A 23,657-nucleotide genomic window follows, 5' to 3' on the forward strand; every position below is an offset into this window, starting at 1 on the left:
AGTAGCAGGAAGAATTTAAGATGAAAAGATAATTGAAAACACACCACACAAGACTCATAAGTGAAAGCACAGTCACTCTTGCTCTTCTCCCACACACTCACATGCTTACACACACTCATATCCACACACACACACACTCAAACTGAAACACAGAAGCTACTGAGGCCAGTCAAATAGTAAAATAAAATAAAATTATAATTTAAGTTGCCGTATTTTACCTTATAGCTGAGGATCGTACTCTGAGCTCAAAGCGCTTATTTTTTTTCCATGAAAGCCATTCCCATGATAAGTTAGTGAACGTTACTGGCTGCAACAAGTGGTCTGCTTCCCCCACTCTGCGTTTCATTGGATGACCAGAGTGTCAATCATCAACCGGCTCAGGACGCTGGTGGATTCATATTGGGAGTGTCACTGCATTGTATCAGGATGGGTGCATGCACAGAGATACACTCACACAGCTGCTGCAAACACTGCACCTCCACAAGTGTGTTTTGGATTTTTATAGACACAGAAAAATTTGCAGTTATCTTTTTTAGGGTTATTTTTGGCAAATGTGAAGGTTTATAAGATAAAACTGAGCAATGTGTGTATGTGTGTGTGTGTGTGTGTGTGTGTGAGATGGTGAAATTACACCAAGTGTAAAAAAAAAAAGCAACCACAAGTCAAATAAGATTTGATTTTCTCTTTTAATTGATTGCAACACATTTTATAACCACACATTACAAAATGCACATCAAATATTTTATCAGGCTCAGTTTGCAACCTTATTGATAAGAAAAAAAAAACTACCAAAAAATATGCTTTTACAAAATAAGACAATTATAATAAAGTAAATGCCACTTTGGATAACCGTAATCAAAAAAACCCCATTTTTTTATTCTACATAAAAAAAAATTGACATAAATAAGTTAGTATAATTTCTCAGTGTTTTTACAAAATTATGTACAAAGGTACATTGCAAAGATTTACACAAATACACAGGCATGGTGACTGCATTTCTGAGACTAGCTGTTCTCGCTCTCCGTCCAGGTGTACACTGGTCTCTTTGAATATAACCCACACTTTAGGGCCAATACAGGGAAGCTTTTAGATGCTCACATTTTGCATCCTCAGCAGGCTAACAACATTGGTGAAACAAGTACAAACATAAATGGAAATTTAAAGTCTAGGTTATCACAAGAAAATGTGAAGTCAATTAAGGAGCGCAGACGGTGCTGGCAACCATACTGAAGCAACCATGTATTTGGTATTGTAGGACATTCAACCCCCTTCCAGAAAAAACCTCTGTGAGGAGCGTTGAGGCTGATGAAACAAAAGGAAAATAGATGACTTTACAACACGACCTGTGCAGTTTGTATGGTCTTTGTCCTTCAATATCTGAGTACCTCACAACTCCAAATCTAAACACACCTTTACAATGTGGCTGAGGTGTGCAGGAGAACTTGAGAAAAAAAATACAAATCATATTCCAGGATTCAGCTGATGCTAAAAGCACCTATCACAAAATAAATATCGGGTGATGTAACGGAAGTCCTAAGAGAAATATTACATTTATTTTTTCCTGTGTTGATTTCCTGCAAAAATGGATCTTATAGGAGAACCTGCACTTGGTGACACAGAGGAAGGTAAAGTAAAAAACATCAACAGATGAGCTACATTTGTACCGTTCTTCACTGTAGAGTTAGGAAGATGACGGAGTGAAGATACACTGTTAAGAAACTCTAAGGAGCCATGATTTTTGTTTTAAATGTAGCAATTAGGGACCGTGTCAAAGTCACACTGCTTTTCAGAAAATAAAATAATAAAAAAAGGAAAAGAACAGCATTTTGGAAACATGTATCAAACTACACTGCAATTCTTCAAGTCAAATCAAAATTCACACCTTTTTACATAAAAGGATTTGTGTTCAAATCATAATGTTTTTCTTATGTGCTACATATGGAGAGAAATATAATATAATATGTATATTTATTTACACACAGGTAGTAAAAAAAAAAGGAGCAAAAAAGGAAATCAAACCTAATTGCACACTGCTACATCGACTGCTTTTAGAGGCAGTAACTTTTTTTTTTTTTTTTTTTTTTTTTTTTTTTTAAATTGAGTGCCACAACTTTAGTGTTTCTATTCAGTGCTTCAACAGCGTCCTCCCCCGTCTTCAGGAGAGCTGATATGTTTCTGATGCTGTGTAGTTCCTCTTCCAAAAATAAAAAATAAAAAAAATCGGCCAACACTGAGGTTTCCCACGTAAAAGGGGAAATACATCTTCGACTCTGTGAGGGGGAAAATTAGATGAAAGGGGAGAGAGAGAAAAACAAAATAAGAGGCTGAATGTTTGAGACGAACTTTTGACACTGAGCTTCATGCATCACTTGCAGGACAGTTTTGCTGTGCAGAGTTTTTAGTTAAAAACAGAAAATATGTCCTCTTGCACCCTCACAAAGAGAGGGAGGGTTAACTTGAATGCACAAAGTATTTATGGACAGTGTGAAAGACGTAAATGCACTGCAATTTCCACTGTTATTGAGCTGCTGCAAGAATTGTTTGCTCGCTCATTTTTAAAACTGTGCAAAATGTTACAGGTGCAAAAATAGCAGAGGGTGTGATTTTACATCAGTGCTCGATCTAGCATGAATTTCACACTTGTAATAATTTACAGAAATTTTTAGAAGGTGGCTACCACAGGGAAACAACAACAACAAGCATGCATGCAAATAAAATGTGATATTTGTCACAGAAATATAAATTCAGGTTTCTTCCTCGTCAAAAAACACAATGTTTTGCACATGTTGTTCCCTAAACTGACTTCACCCTTTTCCACAAATTAAAAAATACACTAAAAAGTCAGGTTTAGGTAAGTTTAAGTGTCTTTCTTCTTCTGCAGCTTTGACAGTTCACATCCTGCCACGACAATGCAGATTTCATGCCTATTCTCCCTCGGCCGTGGCCAACAAGCGCACTTGATTTCAGAGCTGCACGGCTCCTCTGCACACTCTCCGCCGGCAGAGACAGATGTGTGTGTTGTAACATTAGTGTGCAAAGTGTGTGCAGCACTCACACTCTCTCTCACTCACACACACACACACACACACACACACACACACACACACACACACACACACACACACACACACACACACAGAGGGAGAGAGACCAGCCCCTTCCCGTCCCTGCTCTGCTCTGCTGTGAGGGCAGTGGCTGCTGACGTGTTACTACTACACTGTTGTTCAGCACACTTGTTGTTTACAGTTTAGTCGGAAACTCGGGCTCACCGTGGCAGACAGGCAGGAGGCGGTTGTAGTACAAAAAAAAAAAAAAAAAGGGTGTAAATGTGCAGCCACGTTTTTGTCTGGGGTTACTCACAAGTGCTCTCGCGATCGATCACAGTGGATCGAAACAGGTTTGGGTGCAAAAGCACGACCGAAAGCTTGGGTGCAGTCACCCTGCTGCGGTGAGCACTTTTACTCACTATTACTACTAAATGAATGAAGCCTGACAGACAGCACTGAGGACGTGCACACACACAAACGGGAGTGTTTTGCTTGTCAAAGCTGCACAGCTGTTTGAAATCCGAATTAAAATGTGTTTGCGCTGCAAAATGGATTGCATTACAGATACTCGTATAACAACACAATAAAATTTGCTTTTAAAAATCGCATTGTTGTGTTATTCAGGTGTCTTTTGCGGGTGAACAACAGCTGGAAGAGGTCTGACTCCTCTACACTGACCCTCACTGTGCAGAAGCCCATTTACAAAATATAATTTCTAAAAAGTTGCATGCACGTTTTTTAATCTCACCGTTTCACGTTTGCCTCTTGGGACTGGTCTTTCTGGGTGTGTGTTCTGTGGAGTGGCCCCGGCTTGGACAAGTAACCTCCTCTGAGCTGGTGTGTGACCTCTTATTTTGGGCCGTGGTGTCTGCAAAGGCAAAGTGGAGCAGCAGTCAGTAAAAACCACTGAGAAGTAGATATATAAGTAGGTTTAATTAACTGCAGTGCATGTGTGCACACCCTTTAAGATGCACTGTTTTATTATAATCCGATTTTAGATGTTAAGAATTATTTGCAGTGCACTTGGGTGTTATAAGCACACCAGCACTGTGGTGACTGTGGATGCCTGCTGCACAGAAACACCAGTGGAGTTACAATTATTCAGTTGCAGATGTAGTACCGTGACATGCAGGTCTTTTCCTCAGCCCGGTGCACTGCTCCGTGCACTCCATCTGCCCGTCCGCCCTGTCGGTGTCTTCGCTCGCAGCCACAACAACACAATTATGATTCCCATTTAGATCCACATTGTTATTCCCAGCGGAGCAGACGCCCTTCTCCCTCCGCGGCTGCCTGTTGTAGAAGCTCGGGACGTTTCTACAATCCACTAATTCCCACTCCAGCCTGCCGTGAGCCAGCGGCGTGTGACTGGCGAAGTCGAAGTCCCACTTGGCGGAGGCAGCCTCTTCCATCTCCCGCAAGTGTCCCTTTAAATCCCTCTTTAACTCTTCGTGGTCCACCGAGCCGAAGAGGTTCCTGCAAGCTGACGGCTTCGGGTGCTCCGACACCCGGGAGTCCGTCCGCTCCAGAGTCGGGCTCCCGTTTGATAGTCGAACATCTGACATTTTCCCCCCGAAGAAAGGCGAGAATTTTTCAAACAGCCGGCAGCGTCCAGTTTTCTACGAGAAAAAACACACCGCTCAAAAACAACGGGTATCTCCTCGTCGCTGAGCTAAGATCCAAAACAAGCGCAACAACGACTTATGCCATGCAGACGTCGGGCTGGAGACGGTAACGGCCGCGGTGTCGTGAAGATGGAGGTCGTCTCCGCGGATCATGAAAACAAAGTGCCCGGGAAGTGAAGCCGCTCTGTCAGTCTGGTCCCGTAGTGAGAGCAACGGCGGACAAACCTTCTCAGTACCCAATATGGCGATTGAGAGATGTACTTGGGATTGAGAGTAGAGCCTGACTACGGGGGGAGGAAAAAATGATTGACACACAGAGGTATTTAAATGCGGAGGAGCGCGCTGATTGGTCGAAGCGCTTGAGCCCGCCTACTTCTCTTAAGGTGGACCGGAGGAGTTGCAGCAGGCTTGCAACATCCAGCACGTCTGCACCCAAAACCTCAAATTCTTCAAACTTAAGACTGTTTTGACAAGGAAAATATTAAAAATCAAAATCATAACTGTAATTTGCATGCCCTCAAATTAATTTAAACACATTGTAACTATTTGTCTTTTTAAAATAAACACAAATGCTGCATTGGAATTTTTGTTCCAATGATTTAGATGTTTTTTAGATTTATTTTATTTATAAGGACAACTCACATTAATTAAGACTTATGTAAATGTGTCATTTGTTAGCCATTTTCAACTGCAGCCCCATGCCAAGATGCTTTGAAATCAATAAAAGGATTAAAAAAAAAAAAAAAATCACAGGACAATTCCCAGGACGCTGCCTCGTTAATTTCTTTACATGTGTTTTACATTTTAGCAACCAAATTACAAAAAAAGAGAGATTACTTTGCATTAAAATCTAAATATTAAATGGTAGGCATGTCTATTGCACTTTTAAAACATGCATCTTAATATCAAAAACTACACAAAACCCTAGGGTAGAGTTTGATGGTTTTGAATTTAAATCACCTATTTACCTTTCATATATTTAATTTAAAAAAAAATCTGAGCCACATACACCTTCAACACATACACAAATAAAAATACATATTTGTGTGCAAAATAACATTAATAAAACAAATAAGCAGCTGCCAAAACAACATGCAGTAAGATTTGGAAAAAATAATCTGTGGGGAAATTTACAATTATCTGTTGAAAGTGAAATTGCTTGTAAACATTCCACCTTAAAAGAGATAACATTTCTGAAAATACATAGGCTAATGCTTCAAGGTGTGGACCCTCTGTAGAAGTAGGTATATAACCCCCTCCATCTAACTATGGCCAAAACATAAAAAAAATAAATTGTACATTGAGTACATGTGTGTCCTTATGACATGGTATTTCCACCAATTCTCTGGAGCTGAGAGGGGTAAGTCGAGGTCAGCACACCCCAGACCCTGTCCTCATCTCCACCGTCCCCCAGGAGAAAAAGAGAACAGATGTACGAGGACGAGAGAGCTACGCACATCTCCACGCTCAGAAGTCTGTACATGCAAAAAACAAAAAGCCAAAAAGAAAGAAACCAACAGTGACAGGCAGAGGCCCTGCATGCTGAGAGTTAAATATAGTTATTTACACCACAGTGAAAACTTTGTGCTGAAGGGGAAAATCTAAAACTAATCTTGAATAAATGTTCCCCTAATGGAAACACCAAATTTATAGAATCTAAAAATAAACTAAAAGCAAGATAAGTCGATGCTGGAGTTGATCCAAAGCTTGTTCTTTTCTCCCTGGTACACTTTACACCTTCCACAGCTGAGGCAGAAACAACAGCCTCATTAGGACACATGTCGGCCTCGTGTTCACGTCAAATTGGAAAAACATGATCTGCTTAAAATAGAACTATAACCTGTTTGCGAGAAATGATGCAATTTAATTTTACAGGGAGCAATTATTTACCTATGGGGTCACAGCGGGGTGTGTGGTGCAGCTGTGGCGGCCTGCAGCACTGCAGCTATGACTGGGACAATGCTGCCCCCTAGTGTCCACTGTCCAACATCTCTGGGTACAAACTCAGCAGGAAACAATCTTTATATCAAACTCTGTTTAATACCATAGCTTTACATAAACGTCACAGGTAACCATTAAGGGTTTAAGCCACGCCCACAACCCAGTGCGTTCCAAAATATCAGTCCATCCTCGTCTCCTCACTGATCCCGCTGAGGTGTAGTCGCCTACCTTCCCAGTCAGTCCGTCACAGCTCAAACTGGTCCACTGTGAGAGCAGGCAGCCTCAGAGGCTGAGCCACTTGATGATGTAGAAGTTCCTCTTTCCCACTCTGAGCAAGGTGAGTCCATTCGATAGGATGTGGAGTTTGGGGATCAGAACCTGCTCCGGTTTGTCTGTCCGACTGTGGTTGATCCACACGGCTCCGTTCGAAACCATCTGATACCTGCACACAAACATTTTAAGTTAGTTTAGTACAAGGTTTCCTTCATTACCTGTCTGAAATAGTAGTTAAAGGGTTAAGTGTACCGATCGAATTATGTCATTATTACTGAGCACTAACTCACGTTAAATCATTCTGTGCCAAATTTCAGTGCCAGAGCGAGAGTGAGAACATCAGGTTTGGACAGGAGTGCCCTGAAGGCAGCCGTAGAACTGTGTTGGCTTCCCAGCGAGCCGAAACTATTGCTTCAGCGCCGACAGTTTCACCATCTGGTCTATTTTCCTCATAACTGCTACTTGTTGTTGTGTTTTTCAAATTACATATTCATTCTACATATTTATCAGCTGTAACATTCACTGACTCCAGCTTCTCATTTAAGGACCTGCTGCTCCTTTCAGTTTTATATAATTGGAAATACAGAATTGTTGGTCCGACAAATCAAGCAATCTGAAAACATCACGAGTTCTTTTAATTTGTTTGACGTTTTATAGAAGAAATGGTTAATCTAAAAACAACTTACATAAATTAATAATCATTAGTCGCAGCTCTACACGAACATGCACTGAAAAATAACATTAAAAATTGTGTGTGCGGGTGTCTGTGTGTGTGTTTTTGCCCAGATTAGTGCCACTGCTCCAATACCATTATTAAGCTGGAAGGGATTTCAGCAGCAACATCTGTTTCCTGACACGGTGACTCGTTTACTCCAAATAATGCAAAGAACTTTCTGTTAACAGTTTTCTTTGGATCCATGTTCCTCTGAACAAACTGTCACTATAAAAACTAGGTACATGGCTTAAAGGGATAGTGCACCCAAAAATGAAAATTCAGCCATTATCTACTCACCCATATGCCGACGGAGGCTCAGGTGAAGTTTTAAAGTCCTCACATCCCTTGCGGAGATCCCAGGGGAGAGGGGGTAGCAACACAACTCCACCTAATGCAGGCTGACAGCGCCCCAGATTCAAACGTCCAAAAACACATAATTGAAACCACAAAATATCTCCATACTGCTCATCCATAGTGATCCAAGTGTCCTGATGCCCCGACATAAAAAGTTGTTTGGAAAAACGTCATTTGAACTCTGTTTTTAGCCTCACTGTAGCCTGTAGCTCTGACTGCCTCTCTGTGCACTGCGCTCACGTGTGCGTGCTTGCGCACGAGACCAGCGAAAGCATGTGAACACACATAGAATAGAATAGAATAGAATAATGTTTATTTGGACATGTTTAAAAGAAACAAACAAGCTTTGGTTAGGAAAAAAAATTATATATATATATATATATATATAATAATAATAATAAAGAAATAAAAAATGAAAGACATGAATAATCAAGTTGCGTAAAGGTCAGCCATTCAGCAAGTCACAAAGACAAACCAAAGAAAACAAACAAACAAAAAAAGCAATCAAATAAAGAAATACAACTCGGAAACATATTTGCATATTTCACGTCCGAAAAGGAGCAGGAAGGAAGTGTGACCTTATTTAGTCCTACCCCTTTTTTCTTTCTATATTTTATCTTTAAACTTTATGTTGAATGTAAATGCACACACATGAACGCGGTGTCCATGGCTCACGGTCTCACACAAGCGCACACATGTGAGCGCAGTGTACACAGAGGCAGTCAGAGCTACAGGCTACAATGAGGCTAAAAACAGAGTTCAAATGACGTTTTTCCAAACAACTTTTTATGTTGGGGCTTCAGGACACTTGGATCACTACGGACGAGCAGTATGGAGATACTCTGTGGTTTCAATTATGTGTTTTTGGACGTTTGAATCTGGGGCGCCGTCACCCTGCATTAGGTGGAGTTGTGTTGCTACCCACTCTCCCCTTGGATCTCTGCAAGTGATGTGAGGACTCTAAAACTTCACCTGAGCCTCCCTCGGCATATGGGTGAGTAGATAATGGCTGAATTTTCATTTTTGGGCGCACTATCCCTTTAATACCACTGACGGTAAGGGGAAAATCTGTTTTCTTAGTTTAAGTGGACTGGCCCTTTAACGTTCATATAAGCACTCTGGGGTAATGTAGTTTAATTTCTTATCAAATATTGGTGATGTTTACCCTGGAGGAAGAATCCAGCCAGAGGCACAAATCAGAGTTTGTGCAGCAAATTCAAAACGCTTTGTTGCTGCAGCTGTGAACAAAGCGCTGTGCTGCATGTTGTAGAATTCAACCAGAATCACCCCAAAATTAAAATTGAATTGATTTAAGATGACGTTTTCTCAACAGCACAATCTTTGGCTTCCATCCACAGTTAGCAGCGTATCCTCTAATGCAGATGTTAACCTTACTGACTGATGACATAACCGGGAGGACCTACCCTCTGGGACCCTCTGGGATGGCGTTGGCTTTGCGGCAGGCGTCTATCACAGTGGTACCTGGCTCCAAAAGCAGCTCGTGGAAGGGGGCCTCCCTGAAGAGCTCCTGAAGCTCCTCATCACTCATTTCCTCCAAGGCCTGCACGCTGCTGTTGTACAGCGCGTTGGTACATCTGCAACAGTAATATAGGATATGACTCTTCTTATCTGAAAAGGTTGATTATCCTCGGAACAGTGACCAGTGGAGTTCCTTTCTCAGTTACACTCATTTATTCTTGAACTGATTTAATTCCTGCTGCCTTTAACCCAAAAAACATAACATGTAAAGACTGTAATTATATTTAATAAAGGAGCATTAGATACCGCATACAGTATGAACACATGCAGGATGTTCTGACCTCTTTGCACTCTCCAGGCCGTCTTTTCCGTGCACCAGTTTGGTCACCTCCGCGGCCAGTCGTTTATGTGCGAGGCGTTTACTTGGATCTGCTCTCTGCTGCTCCATCAGACTCTCCACCTCCGCCAGAGGCAGGAAGGTGAACAGCTTCAAGTACCTGTGAAAAGACCACACAATATACCTCAGCCTCCTACAGCGCACAGAATACCTACATCAAGAGCCAGATGAGGCAATGCGTGTACAAGCAACCATTTGTGAGATGCTTTCAGATGTTTTCACTGTGCATCACATCTTTATAATCAGAACCGATCATCAGGCTTCATCTTCACGTACCCTTCTATGCTGGAGTCAGGCTGCCTGAGGAAGAACTGGTAGAGTTCAAAGGGAGACGTCTTGTCTCTGTTGAGCCACACTGCGTTGCCTGCTGTCTTCCCCAGCTTGTCCCCGACAGAGCTGGTCACCAGCGGGATGGTCAGGCCGTACACCTCCTCACCGCTCACTCTGCAGAGGAATCAGGTTTAATTAACCACGTGCTGCATGTCTGGAGTAGGTATCTTAAAACTTGTGAGTGGAATGCTCCACCACACTAGCGCGTTTTTACATGCTTAGCCTAACCATAAGGTGTGGCAATAATTTAACATTCAGTGGACTCAAATGGGGATGATATAATCATAATGGGGAACCAAGCCCATTTACAAAATTCATTTGTTATTTTTATGGTGTACGACAATCCTACAATATTCATCCATGTATCTCATGAACAACTCTCCAAAATCCAAAAACTAAGGTGCTAAAAGTCAAATCTGTGATGTCATCAATCAAGTATAAAGTCTGAAGCTATCCGTAAACAATGGATTAGGAAATATGTAACAGATGACACTGAGAGCACCAAGGAGGATGTTTGGGTCTGAATGACTGAAATATTAAACATCGTGCTAACAACAATCACATACAGATAGAAAACTGGCAATTGATTTGAATTATGGACATATTGTCATTCAGCCATAACTGTAACATTTTAAGATGTAAAGTTAAACACGGTAGTTCAAGTGAATTGCTATTTTTGTCAGTAGAGCCGGTAGCTTTGAGATAATGGCCTTAGTTCCTCTTCGGGAGGTGCTGTCTGACGGTAAGGTAAAGCAGTGAAAATATTCTAAATATTCTATATATTATAAATATTCTAAGTGGTAAAAGTTTCCATGGAGACTGTCTGTTTGCTTGGACTCGGTCGCAATGCCTGTTTTCGCCTCACAAAGAAAATATGGCAGAAGAAAAGAAGGCATGAAAACCATATTGGTCAGAGAAGGAAAAGATTATACCTCTGGAGGAATACAATCATAGAAAGCTCAAACTACAGATTAAATTTGATCCCAGAATACCAGAAAATGTTTTTAAGAAGAAAGTGAAATCTAAAGTGTAATATCAAAAGCATATCCATCTGGTTCTTTTCAGGGTGTGTTAGTGTTTTTCATTTTCACCATAAACTCGATCATGTTGCAGTTAAGATGGAGTCAGAGGTACCTTAGGTTTTTTTTTTTTTTTTTTTTTTTTTTTTAATCTTGCTTTGTTTGTTAAGGTCCTTTGTGCAGCAGTCTCGGGATTTGTTAAGTTTAAGACCAAGCCAAGAAGAAAATACTTAATTCAACATTTTAAGGAAACCTTAAGGAGAAGACTTAAAAAGCATTTTGTGCAACCCATTTTATTTTGAGGAAACTTCAAGGTAAATCTTAACTTAAGATGTTTTGTGCAACCAGCTGTGAGAAAGAGTGGTTCATGTTCACTAATATTAATTGAACTTCCCTAGGCCATGAAAATAACATGCTGGACTGTTTCATTTAGGAGGCGTTCCCTACGGAAGTGTATTGCATTCACTTGACAAATTAAAACAGCCCTGTTTTCTGAGTAATTTTTTCTGTTTTTCGGGGTAATTTTTTTCTGTTTTTCGAGGGTTTTTTTTCTGTTTTTCGGGGTAATTTTTTTCTGTTTTTCGCGGTATTTTTTTCTGTTTTTCGAGGTATTTTTTCTGTTTTACGGGGTAATTTTTTTCTGTTTTTCAAGGTATTTTTTTCTGTTTTTCGAGGGGTTTTTTTCTGTTTTACGGGGTAACTTTTTTCTGTTTTTTGAGGTTTTTTTTCTGTTTTTCAAGGTATTTTTTTCTGTTTTTTGAGTTTTTTTTCTGTTTTACGGGGTAATTGTTTTTCTGTTTTTCGCGGTATTTTTTTCTGTTTTTCAAGGTATTTTTTTCTGTTTTACGGGGTAATTTTTTTCTGTTTTTCGAGGGTTTTTTTCTGTTTTACGGGGTAATTTTTTTCTGTTTTTTTCGGTATTTTTTTCTGTTTTTCGAGGTATTTTTGTCTGTTTTACGGGGTAATTTTTTTGTTTTTTGGGATATTTTTTTCTGTTTCTCTAGGTATTTTTTTCCTGTTTTTCTGAGTAATTTTTTTGTTTAAGGGGTAATTTTTTTCTGTTTTTCGAGGTATTTTTTTCTGTTTTACAGGGTAATTTTTTTCAGTTTATCTGGGTATTTTTTTCTGTTTCTCAAGGTATTTTTTTCTGTTTTTCGGAGTATTTTTTCTGTTTTTCGAGGTATTTTTTTCTGTTTTTCGAGGTAATTTTTTTTTCTGTTTTACAGGGTAATTTTTTTGTGTTTTTTTTAGGTATTTTTTTCTGTTTTTTGAGGTATTTTTTTCTGTTTTTCAAGGTGTTTTTTTCCTGTTTTTTTTGTGGTATTTTTTTCTGTATTTTTGTGGTAATTGTTTTTCCTGAACGAGGAGACGAGATACTTCAAATCTCATGAGAAGCTCCCACCTGGCACCTGCAAGTGACCCCTGCATCCATGGTGACTCCTGCTCATGGATGTATTTTTTATCAATTTCAACTACTGGATCAATAAGGGTAAGGCATGTAATTAGTTACACACAGGGTATGATAATCTAGCTATGTTTTCGACTGCATCCTTCTAGTGTAGGCCTATCGCTCAATGTAACAGGTTAGGTTAGTAACAGGTTGTAACAACGTTAGCTGACAAACGTGTATGGGCATGATTTCAGTTGTCATGTAACATTGTTACAACCTGTTACTAACCTAACCTGTTACATTGAGCGATAGGCCTACACTAGAAGGATGCAGTCGAAAACATAGCTAGATTATCATACCCTGTGTGTAACTAATTACGTGCCTTACCCTTATTGATCCCGTAGTTGAAATTGTCTAGGAGCAGGAGACAGCATGGATGCAGGGGTCACTTGCAGGTGCCAGGTGGGAGCTTCTCACGAGATTTTGAAGTATCTCGTCTCCTTGTTCAGGAAAAAAAAATCACCACGAAAAACAGAAAAAATTACTAAAAAAAACAGGGCTTTTTTTATTTGTCAAGTGAATGCAATATGCTTCCATAGTATCCATTTAATGTTTCACAAAATTCTGTTTGAAGTCAAGCAACTTGTGATTAAATCCTGACACAAAGAGATGCAAGAGTTTTTGTTTTATATGTCAAGAGTTGTCTGATCTGCTTAATACTGGAACAAAATTCACTGTATTAAATATCATAATCATAAATAGTGGATTTTGTATACATTTGCCATTTGTGATATATTAATATAAAACCATTCTCATTAATATAATGGTTGATACATAGATGACATTTTGTTGTGAGTAAACTGATGGACATCAAACTGCCCATCTTGCAGCTTTAGATGTGGTGTAGTTGGTAGAAGTAAGCTTTTGCTGATTAAAAGCAGATTGACTTCAGTTTTCAAACTATATTCACCTATAAAATGACAGTCTTCACCCCCCTTTTTTTTTTGAAGATTTAGGGGACATTTTAAATTCTGTTGTGAGTCACTAAGGCCTAAAATGGTGTCTTCTTGGTGGCTAGAATTTGACAGGTGTCTACAAAGGAGGAATCAATGCGCGTTTGCCAACTGTTGACATGTGTTTAAAAAGGAAGAATAAATGTTTGGTAGGTTGGTGTGTATGCCGAATTGAAGAGTGGCTTCTGAGAATTCACACACAGCCTTTGGTTATATTTGTTGGTGTGGACAAAATCACCAAGGATCACTTATATGTTAAATTGACAGATTTGTCATTGGGGTTCGGAACAATGCTCTCTGATGATACTAAACAGGAGACACTGCTGCTGTAATAACCTGCTGAACTGCATATAAACAGGATGGACATTTACTTGTGAATGTAATCATGGCCAGACATCAAATTGCCCAGCTGGTCGGTGCCCCCGAGCTGAATCTTGCAGCCGTATATTTGGTTGAGGTGGTGGAAGTCATAAGCTTGGAACACCTGGTAGGTGAACTCTGTCAGGCTCATACCGTCTGCGCTCCTCAGCCTGGACTGCACGCTGTGGCGGCTGAGCATGGTGCCCATCCTGAAGTGCCTTCCGGCCTCCGACAGAAACGCCACCACGCCCCAGTCCTTGTACCAGCTCAGGTTGTTCAGTACCGTCACGGTGCCCAGCTTCCTGGAGCTGTCGTGAAACAGCAGCTCGTGGTTGGTGAAAATCCTCTGGATGCTCTCCTGGATGCTGCGGGTGTTTGCCTCCACGGCGTCCGCGGACATCCGCTCCCTCTCGTGTGTTTTGCCGCTCGGGTCTCCGATCTGCGCCGTGGCCCCTCCGAGTACAGCCAGGACATGGTGCCCGGCGCTTCGGAAGTGCAGCAGGCCGATGAGGGCGAGCAGGTTGCCCACATGGAGGCTGTCGGCCGTGGGGTCAAAGCCGCAGTACACAGTCTGAGCACCGGACTGGAGCAGCTTGGGGAGCCGGTCCTGCGCTGCGTTCTCTGGGAAAGAGTCCTTCAGGACACCGCGTTTATTGAGAGAAAACAGCAGTCCGCTATGTGCAGAGGAGGAGCAGTGAAAGTTAGACCTAAGTGTGAGGTAAAGACCCGGTCGCCTGAGCAGAATACAGGATACATAGCGGCAGGACCTCACCATGGAGGCAGCCATGTTGGACAATGTGACAAGAACACGGAGGAGGAGGAGCTGAGGAAACCGGGGAGTTTGTAGGAGTATAGCGCCCCTAGTGCACTGGTTCCCAAGCACAGATTAAAAAGGAGGGATGGTCAAAGAGGTCACCTGCCCTGGGACCCCAGCTCCAAAAGCTCCAGGCTTACTGTTATGTATGTATGTATATGTATATGTATATGTATTAGCCACACGGAACCCCCCTGGGCACCCTGCACAACCATTTTTTCTGTGCACTGTACAAATAAATAATGGGGCGCCTGCTCTGTCCACTAAGCCACCGATGCCCCAAAGTTGATATTTTCTAAAGACAGAAGCAGATGATTCTCATTTTTTGCAAAGCGAGTCACATTCAAAAATTTCCTTCCTTCCTTCCAAATCAAAATACTTATTTTTACTCTTACCTGTAGCTATGTATAAATCTAGATTGATTTTGTGTGAGTTGCTGAGTGCTGGAGGCATCAGCCGTAGAGATGTCTGCCTCCTCTCCAATATAATGGCAACTGTCCCTTTAATAGTTCATTCAGTGGTACAAATGCAATATACTGAAGTTACAGGTTTGACTGCACACCAATAGGTGGCGAACTAGCATCAGGTCCAGCTGACCAGCCCAGAGTTAAAGGGATAGTGCACCCAAAAATGAAAATTCAGCCATTATCTACTCACCCATATGTCGAGGGAGACTGGTGAAGTTTTAGAGTCCTCACATCACTTGCGGAGATCCAAGGGGAGAGTGGGTAGCAACACAACTCCACCTAATGCAGGCTGACAGCGCCCCAGATTCAAATGTCCAAAAACACATAATTGAAACCACAAAATATCTCCATACTGCTCGTCCGTAGTGATCCAAGTGTCCCGAAGCCCTGACATAAAAAGTTGTTTGGAAAAACGTCATTTGAACTCTGTTTTTAGCCTCATTGTAGCCTGTAGCTTTAACTGCCTCTCTGTGCACTGCGCTCACGTGTGCGCTTGTGCAAGACTGTGAGACATCGGCACCGCGTTCATGTATGTTCACGTGCTTTCGCTGGTCTCGCGCACAAGGACACACACGTGAACGCGGTGCACAGAGAGGCAGTCAGAGCTACAGGCTACAATGAGGCTAAAAACAGAGTTCAAATGACGTTTTTCCAAACAACTTTTTATGTCGGGGCTTCAGGACACTTGGATCACTACAGACGAGCAGTATGGAGATATTTTGTGGTTTCAATTATGTGTTTTTGGACGTTTGAATCTGGGGTGCCGTCAGCCTCCATTAGGTGGAGTTGTGTTGCTACCCCCTCTCCCCTGGGATCTCTGCAAGTGATGTGAGGACACTGAAACTTCACCAGAGCCTCCCTCGGCATATGGGTGAGTAGATAATGGCTGAATTTGCATTTTTGGGTGCACTATCCTTTTAAAGCCGTACACTGAGGTTACAACCTAAAGATGATCAGGTGTTCTAATATGTGTGTGTCTACTTATTTCATCCAGCAAAGACACAGCCTTACTATAGAAACCCAGTTAAGGTTTTTAAAAGGTAAAGAGGGTGAATGTCATCAATAATTAGAATGAAGTTATGTTAACTTTTAAAGTAAAACACATATAAATGCAAAATGTGGTGGATTTAAAAATCATTTTATTTTGAAATCCATTCAAAGTCAACTTGTTCCATTGTTTAAATGACTAGATATACATTCATCAAACATTTACAGCATTGTTACCAAGCCACAGTACACATTAACAACACATCCAAAGACAGTCTCTGTTGTCTCTTTGCATGACACTATAGCCACAAAAACAAACTCCATGAAATCCAGGAAGAAAAAAACAAAACAAAAATAAATCAAATTCCTAATTCCTATGACTGCTGCCCCCCCAGTAACATTTTTCTGTCAGTTTTGAAAAAATAAAAAGGTCATATCATTATTAATCAAGATTGTTGGGGTGTGTGTGTGTGTGTGTGTGTGTGTGTGTGTGTGTGTGTGTGTGTGCGCGCGCTGTAAGGCAGAGCACTAATAAATGTCTTCCAGAGAGAATAAAAGAGAGACAGAGATAAAGAAGGAAGAACAGTATCTTTCTAGGTCCTGAGCTAGTTCAACAAAGGAAGACTAGGTATCCCTGATACAAGTTAAAACGTCCCTTGTCAATTCAACACAAAACAGACATTCCTAAGGGTAAGCAGACATCACAAATTTACACAACATCTCCTCCGGGGCTCTAGTGTGTCAAACATTGTGTGTTTAGTTTCAAACATCTGTCCTTTTTTAAGCAATTCCTTCATTGTTGCTATTCTGTACCGGCTTCAATAGCACATTTGAGCCTCTGTCTTGCTGTACATAGGTTTCCTAAATCTGCTGTGACATCATTTCCTGTCTGCGCGGCCCTGTTGTGTCAGCTGATTCCAGCCGACGACACAAACAGTTTTAAAGTGTGTGCACCAGTCAAATCTTCTTTATGAATCTCTGGTGTTTTATGGCATGGGCACACGCTAAGGCACAGATTGTTTGTGGTTAATCCCGGTGCGTACCCGGGAACTACAAAGTCCCAGGAATCTCACGAAAGGGGAAAAACCCGAGCTGCGCTGAATGAGTTCTGCATGTGGGACTGACATTCTGTGAGAGGACATATTAAGTAAGTAGAGGCAGCTTGAAGGTCAGTAATCTACTCATGGCATAATGTTTGGTGAGTTAGTACAATATAGCAGCGAGTGAGGAGAGAAAAGTCGAGACAAAAAAGCGCGACACAAACAGGATTATAAAACAGTACATACTGCATTTTCATTACTGCATCTTCTTGACTGTAATAGCACGTGATGTGATGCAAATCATGAGAGCATTCAGTTTCTCTATCGTTTCAACAGCAACAGAAAAACAAGCGTGTTTGTTCAACAACAGGAGCTAATTATGGATGATTTCTGATAATAATGATGAAATTCTGTGCATATATTACCCAACTTGTTAAAAATATGCAACCTGAGAACAGAGTATAAAAAGAGGAGGCCGATATTGTGTGATCAGTGCTGGGCTGTAGCTTGATTTTTTTGCAACTGATAAAAGGTCACGGGAGGTCAAGTTTGAAATCAACCACCCAAAGCTGTGAGCGAATGCAGCCCTGCACAGCCCACATATGCTTTCACTTTAAATCATATGTGTTTAATTTAACAAAACAAAGAAGCACAGTTGAAATGAGCTGAATGCACGCTGCAGCATTGATGGTTCTCGATCTAAAAATAGCAATAAACAAAAAAGGAATGTCCCCGACGGGAATTCAGATCTATGGATACTCAGATTACCAGTTGCCCTGTTACCCTTATGTTTATTTACACTGCACTCATCAATCGTGCCATTTCAAATACACAATTATCTGATTTAGTCATATATATATACTTTAGTATGAAAATATGATCCAATTCAATTATAACACAAGTGTGTGGCATTGAAGTAAAAAGAACATACAGTACATAACTACATTTACTGTATTTAACAAACGGAGGGATACCAAAGTTGATCGCCATTAGTACCTTGTATACCTCGTGGGGTTAAAAGTCAGGGCGAGCAGTCGGTGTGATCGTTTCAGCTATGTACATACTCTGTTTATACAATGGGATGTAACTATAAACACAAGGTCCATTTCTTGTGATCGATTTGTGATGATTTTAGGAGATTTTGGTTGGATAAGTAAATGTGGGGCATTTACATTTCTATCATCCAAACTATCAGCCATGCATGACTTCATTGTCGCATGTTCATTTACTACAAAAGGCAGTATTATAACAAAACACAGGAGTGGCCTCTTCGCATGCAATGTACCATAAAACTTCAATTAAAAGCCTAGTCCCAATTAAACACCCATGCTGTGTCTCAAATCGCGTACTTCTGTACTTATTAATATTTTGAGTGCATAAGTGTGTTCACACTGAGAAGTATGGAAAAATGCAGTGCACTATGAGTACCCGGATGGTGCACTCAAAAAACAGTCAAGAAGTTGAGTGTGGAACTATGGACACTTCTTGCCCTCAATCGTCGCCATCTTGGCTACGTAGCGGAAGGGGAGGGACCACTTTTCAAACTGGAAATGGCGGCCGAGGACTGTGCGACCGTGAACGACGCTGCATTGTGCAAACACGTGTTTTTTGCACTAAACACCACTATACTGTTGTCGGGTATAAGCCAGCAGTATGTTTATTGAGTTCATTTAGCAGGCTATTAATGATTTGCTACTGCGAATGCTAATGCTAGTTTGCTAACTAGCTAATTTGCGGTCGTCATTTCCGGTGAGTGCACAACAGCCGTGTTTGGTTTGAGACAACACTACCCTGTCGAAATTCGCACACTACGCCAATAAGAACATAGTGCACACAGGATACTACATGGAAGCGTACTAATGGAAGAACGCGATTTGAGACACAGCACCAGTCTCTTTTACTAAGAAAGGCCTGTCTCAATTAGAGGCCTGGTCTGGTTGCCAAGCAGTTCATGGGTTGTTGGCTACCTCAGATTATGTGTCTATTCCTCGATTACCCTGTAAGTTATTCATATTCCTTTAGTCCGTAAGGGTCCTCAGATCAGAAGAATCAAAAGGGTTTTTCATAAAAATGAATCCAAGTTGCTACTAATTGAAGTTTTACGGTAATCGTCATGATAGAGGACAAAACCATCTTGTGGAAATGCATTTGGTCTTCATCCGTCACCAGACACTTGTCTAATTGTTAGAAAAAGCTATTCTTTAAATGTCTAAAAAGACTGAAAGGGATTTATCTTACTAAGACTAAAGTAAGTGCAGATGGCCACATGCTTGTGTTTGCCTTGTCTTTTGATTTTGCCAAAAATGGCCAGGCAATTTTAGAGAAACTACAAGAGCAAAACAGAACACTTTTCTGTGACAACAAAAATAACTGTTAACGAGGAGGCAATCACATTGTGATTTCCCTCTAGGAAAATCATCTGCCATCGTATAAAAAATGTGCACGTAAGACCCCTGAATCTTAATCAACTGCATGTGTTATGAGGAGCAAACAGCCAGTGAAATACAATAGAAGGCAGAAACACTGACAGGAGAAGGAGGAGAGACACAACATGACTAACTGAAAGGAGAAAAATATATGTAATAAGATGTATTTTTATAGGAACAGGGCTTCACCGGGTGAGACATTAAGAAAAAGATGAATTCACTTCTGGCAAATCTGCGTTAAGTCTACCTGTATTAAGGTTGTAATGCGGTTTATCTTGGTGTTAGCCCTTGAACACCGGGACTGAAAACAGGATGGAGTGCCAAATGTCTTTGCATTGTGAACAAGGCATTTAACAGAGTATAAAACAGTATCATATTAACATATCGCAGGCGTGTTCGTGCTTCAGATGTACATTGCAGTGCCTGTATAGAGTGAATCTGTGCCTGCGATCATTTCAGTCTTGAAAAACCTCAACATTTCTTACAAACTTAAGTTTGGGTTCTTATTCTGAAGTGTAAAAATACTATTGCCTGTGCAGTTTGTGGACACCTTGAGTGATAAGTGATGATGATCCATCCCAAGTCTTGATGATGACTCGTTAGGAAGAGAGAAGAATATGAAAGACATTGATGATTTCCAGTATCATTACAAACACAGTATGGCTTAGAAGACTTACAGTACAAATAAATGATTATGTTCGGGAGCCTGGTGGCACCGCAGCTGTGTCTCTGCGTACAAAAAGGTGAAGAATCACACTGGGAGGTGCTGGTGCTTGATAACCATCACCACCCGTCACTGACAGCCATTTTGTCAGAAGCTGCCCTGCTTGAAAATGATATCGTTACCGTCTTAATGCTGCTGCCAACTGACATCATTTGGGTGTTTTTTCGTTATGAAGGTATATATGGCTCTTTGCTCTTTGACATCACTCTAAAAATCTACTTTCAAGCATAATGCTGGAGTGGTGACTATCAAGTTCAATTTCTTTCCTCATTTTAGGGTTCATTTAGGGTCGGACAGGGATAAGCATGGAGATCACCTCAGATACTTCAAATTAGTGTTTGGTCAGACATTGCATACACTGGTATCTAGATAGGGGCTCTATCAGCTGCACATCATGTCTGCACACATGACTGTTCTGCCAATGAAGGTCCACACAATGGAGTGAAGAGCACTGTGTCAGACCATGAGAATCATCAGCCTCTTGCCAGGGCCTTAACGGGACCTCCTGTGCTGACCAGAAGCCAAAGCTAACTCTTGCTGCGTTATTAAGTGGTTCGACCTAGCTTATGGAGGACTCTACTTCTTCTTCTGTCCCTGAAAATGAGGAGATGATTTGTAGAGTGCCTCTTCTGGTTATTCCTCCACAACCCCCCTCAGTACATGTCTCTGTAGATCTCCTGCAGGAGAGGGTGCAGTGAGGTGTCCTCTGTCTTTTTGATCTCCTGCACCAGCTGTGCGTGCTCAGTGACCAGCTGCCGGAGGTCAGCCAGTTTCTGCAGCAGCTTGGGGAAGAGGAAAGAGTCGTCCGGGTGGTTGGCCAGCAGATGGAGCTGTAGCACCTGCACAATGCTCTCCTGCATCCGCTCGATGTGTGCGACGTTCACCAGGCCTGGGCGGTCTAATCACAGAGGAAGAGAAATAAACTTGAGTGAGGCTTCTTGACTATAATCTACTGTTGGAGTAATAATAATGTTCAACAGCAAAGTAGTACTAGAATGCCTTCACATATTCTGTGATACAGATTTGCTTTGAGTCCAATTAAAAGTTCCCAAAGAGCAAAAGGAGACATAACATACTAAATCCCACACAGAAATTAATAGATTAATTTTAAAGGTTGTTTTTTTAAGGTCGTGCACAGAGCCCATCCGTCCAAGCCTTGTACAAATATTGGTTGGACGATTCCCAAACCTTATCCTCAACCCTCAACTTAGACCTGCAACCTAACCCCCAGTCACCCTCTTTGGTACCACCGGAGAGGATGATGTAAACCTTACTCCAATTCAACGCCGTACACTGTCCTTTGCCTCTCTGCTGGCCAGACGGGCAGTTCTAATCAGATGGAGGGATGCTGCCCAGCCCACCCATGCCCAGTGGCTGGGGGACACTATTTCATGCCTTAATCTTGAAAAGATACGCTACTCAATTTGTAAGCCAGACAAAATTTGGAAAAAGTTTGGGGCCCCTTTTCTGAAATACTTCCAGAGTTCTCTCCTAATATTGGGCCTGACTTTGAGCTCATCTGTCTTTTTTTGTAGTATTCAGAAGATCCCATAGACGATATTCTGGCTGCTATTTGGGGTTAGTAGAATGGGGAGGATTGGGCTTGGATTTCATGCTTTTCAGTTCCTGGTTTGATACCTGCAGTGACTACGCATTATGTAAACCTGCTAATGTTGAATAAAAATATTCTTGATAAACATTTTTCCTACATCCTCACCTCCGCAGCAGATGATAGCAGCCACAAACAGAGCCAGGTCACTGTCGTCCAGCTCCAGTGTGTTAAACTTCATCGCAAACTGGAACTTTGGCTCCATCATGTCACTGAACGGCCGCCGCAGGCTCTTGAGGAATTCCCGGGTGATGAAGCCTGAGCCGTATGCTACAAGAAGCCCGTCCTTGTTCATACTGGAGGCGAGCATGGCGAAGAGGGCCTCGTACACGCCGTATTTCAAAAGAGTCACCTGATCATTGAGGTCCAGGCTCGAGAACCCGGGGACGGACTTTGCGAACTCCGTGAGCTCGGTGACGGTTTCCACCGACGTGCACTGGCAGCAGTGGAAAATCCGAACTTCTGCCTCCCTGTCCTTCAGTGATCCCACTGAGCCCACCATCTTCGCCACCAGCGTCTGCTCTGCCAGCTGGAGGGTCTCCATGTCGTGGATGACGAAAGGCTGTGGACAGTCAACAACAACAAACTCTTAGCTATACGTGTAGAAGATGTTTGAAAATGGGTTTCCAATTGAAAGGCAACACAGTCGGTGCTGTGTGTACTGTGATTTTGGCCTACATAAATAAACCTGACTCCATAAATATGGAAAAGCTGAGTCAGCAAAACTCTCTGTGTAAAACAAGTGTAGTGAATGTGGTGTTTACCCATAATTCTTACTCAAAAGAGAGGCAAAGCCCAGAGCCCTTATTGACTCTTGAATGTTTCCACGATGACATACTCTCCTTGACCCTACACCTACATAATTATGGATGTCACTCTTGGCGCTCAAAAGAGGTTTGAGATGCAAATAATTCCCCTGGAAACATAAACACAGCGAATGTTGAAAGGTAAGCAATGTAAGGGCAAAGAGGGTAAACCACCATTTCTGTTTAAACTAAAGTCCAGTTGACAAATTCTCTCTCATATGAAAAAGATGTACACACAATCCTAATTATGTCATTAAAGGTACACCGGCATGTAAATGTAAGTAGCTGTTTAAGCTCTAGCTAGCAGTGATGCCCTCGATGCCCTCGTAGGTGTTTTTAGCTGTGTCACTGTTCCCACAGCGTCTGATGAGCAGCTACACCTGCTGCCACACATCAGACCCGATGAGCTCTAGCTCACGAGTGCTGTGCTAAATGTAGGTGAGAGTAGCAAGGAAAGGCATGAAGGGACGTGACTCCAAGTGGTTTGACTTAACACAACACTTGCTTATCACATAACTTGTAACAGATCATTTACAATAAGACAAGTTGATATAACAAACACAATGTACTTCTGAACGAGGCGTTTGTACATTTTTATAATGCTAATTCATGCATTTCAGAATGCCCCAAAACTTTGTGTGCATGAACGCTGTACACAGTAAATATCTTGCCTCTGTGTTCACTGTTTGATTTGATGCTGTGTGATTCTGCAGCAGCAAAGTAGTAAAACTGTCATCTTGTTGTCAACATAACCTCAGGCGCTGGTACTTCAGTGAAATGAGGAAAATTCAAAGCCCACAGCTCTTGTTGACTCTTAAGATTTCCATGATGACATAATTACGCT

General features: G+C 41.5%; 3 protein-coding genes across 4 annotated transcripts in view; all 3 read right to left on the reverse strand.

The window, feature by feature from the left end:
- Positions 1–667: 667 nt before the first annotated feature.
- Positions 668–5,414, reverse strand: cdkn1bb (cyclin dependent kinase inhibitor 1Bb). The gene is made up of 3 exons (XM_033635278.2): positions 4,168–5,414; positions 3,796–3,915; positions 668–2,270 (listed from the first exon to the last, which is right to left on the reverse strand). The coding sequence occupies exons 1-2, from the start codon at positions 4,607–4,609 to the stop codon at positions 3,800–3,802; spliced, it is 558 nt and encodes a 185-aa protein (XP_033491169.2). The 5' UTR covers positions 4,610–5,414; the 3' UTR covers positions 668–2,270; positions 3,796–3,799.
- yars2 (tyrosyl-tRNA synthetase 2, mitochondrial) lies at positions 4,967–14,950 on the reverse strand. The gene is made up of 5 exons (XM_033635276.2): positions 13,952–14,950; positions 10,105–10,272; positions 9,773–9,928; positions 9,377–9,547; positions 4,967–7,052 (listed from the first exon to the last, which is right to left on the reverse strand). Exons 1-5 carry the CDS (start codon positions 14,725–14,727, stop codon positions 6,893–6,895), a joined length of 1,431 nt encoding a protein of 476 aa, XP_033491167.2. The 5' UTR covers positions 14,728–14,950; the 3' UTR covers positions 4,967–6,892.
- A 1,388-nt stretch (positions 14,951–16,338) lies between these two features.
- pparab (peroxisome proliferator-activated receptor alpha b) overlaps positions 16,339–23,657 on the reverse strand; it is a 49,815-nt gene continuing 42,496 nt past the window's right edge. For both annotated transcript variants that reach the window (XM_033635277.2, XM_078167687.1), the window contains exons 6-7: positions 22,116–22,569; positions 16,339–21,296 (exon numbers count right to left, since the gene is read on the reverse strand). In XM_033635277.2, the coding sequence (XP_033491168.2) occupies positions 21,052–21,296; positions 22,116–22,569 (699 nt within the window). In that variant the 3' untranslated portion in view covers positions 16,339–21,051. The remainder of the gene's footprint in view (positions 21,297–22,115; positions 22,570–23,657) is intronic.

Source organism: Epinephelus lanceolatus, chromosome 5 (genome assembly GCF_041903045.1).
Source record: "Epinephelus lanceolatus isolate andai-2023 chromosome 5, ASM4190304v1, whole genome shotgun sequence".
Taxonomy (NCBI): domain Eukaryota; kingdom Metazoa; phylum Chordata; class Actinopteri; order Perciformes; family Serranidae; genus Epinephelus; species Epinephelus lanceolatus.

Coding starts and splice junctions, on each gene's coding strand:
- cdkn1bb (XM_033635278.2), bottom strand. CDS start 4,609: ATGTCAGATGTTCGACTATCAAACGGGAGCCCGACTCTGGAGCGGACG. Junction 3,916..4,167: donor GAAAAGACCTGCATGTCACG/GTACTACATCTG, acceptor TTGCCTTTGCAG/ACACCACGGCCCAAAATAAG.
- yars2 (XM_033635276.2), bottom strand. CDS start 14,727: ATGGCTGCCTCCATGGTGAGGTCCTGCCGCTATGTATCCTGTATTCTG. Junction 9,929..10,104: donor CCTGACTCCAGCATAGAAGG/GTACGTGAAGAT, acceptor GTCTTTTCACAG/GTACTTGAAGCTGTTCACCT. Junction 7,053..9,376: donor ATCCCAGAGGGTCCCAGAGG/GTAGGTCCTCCC, acceptor GTTTGTGTGCAG/GTATCAGATGGTTTCGAACG.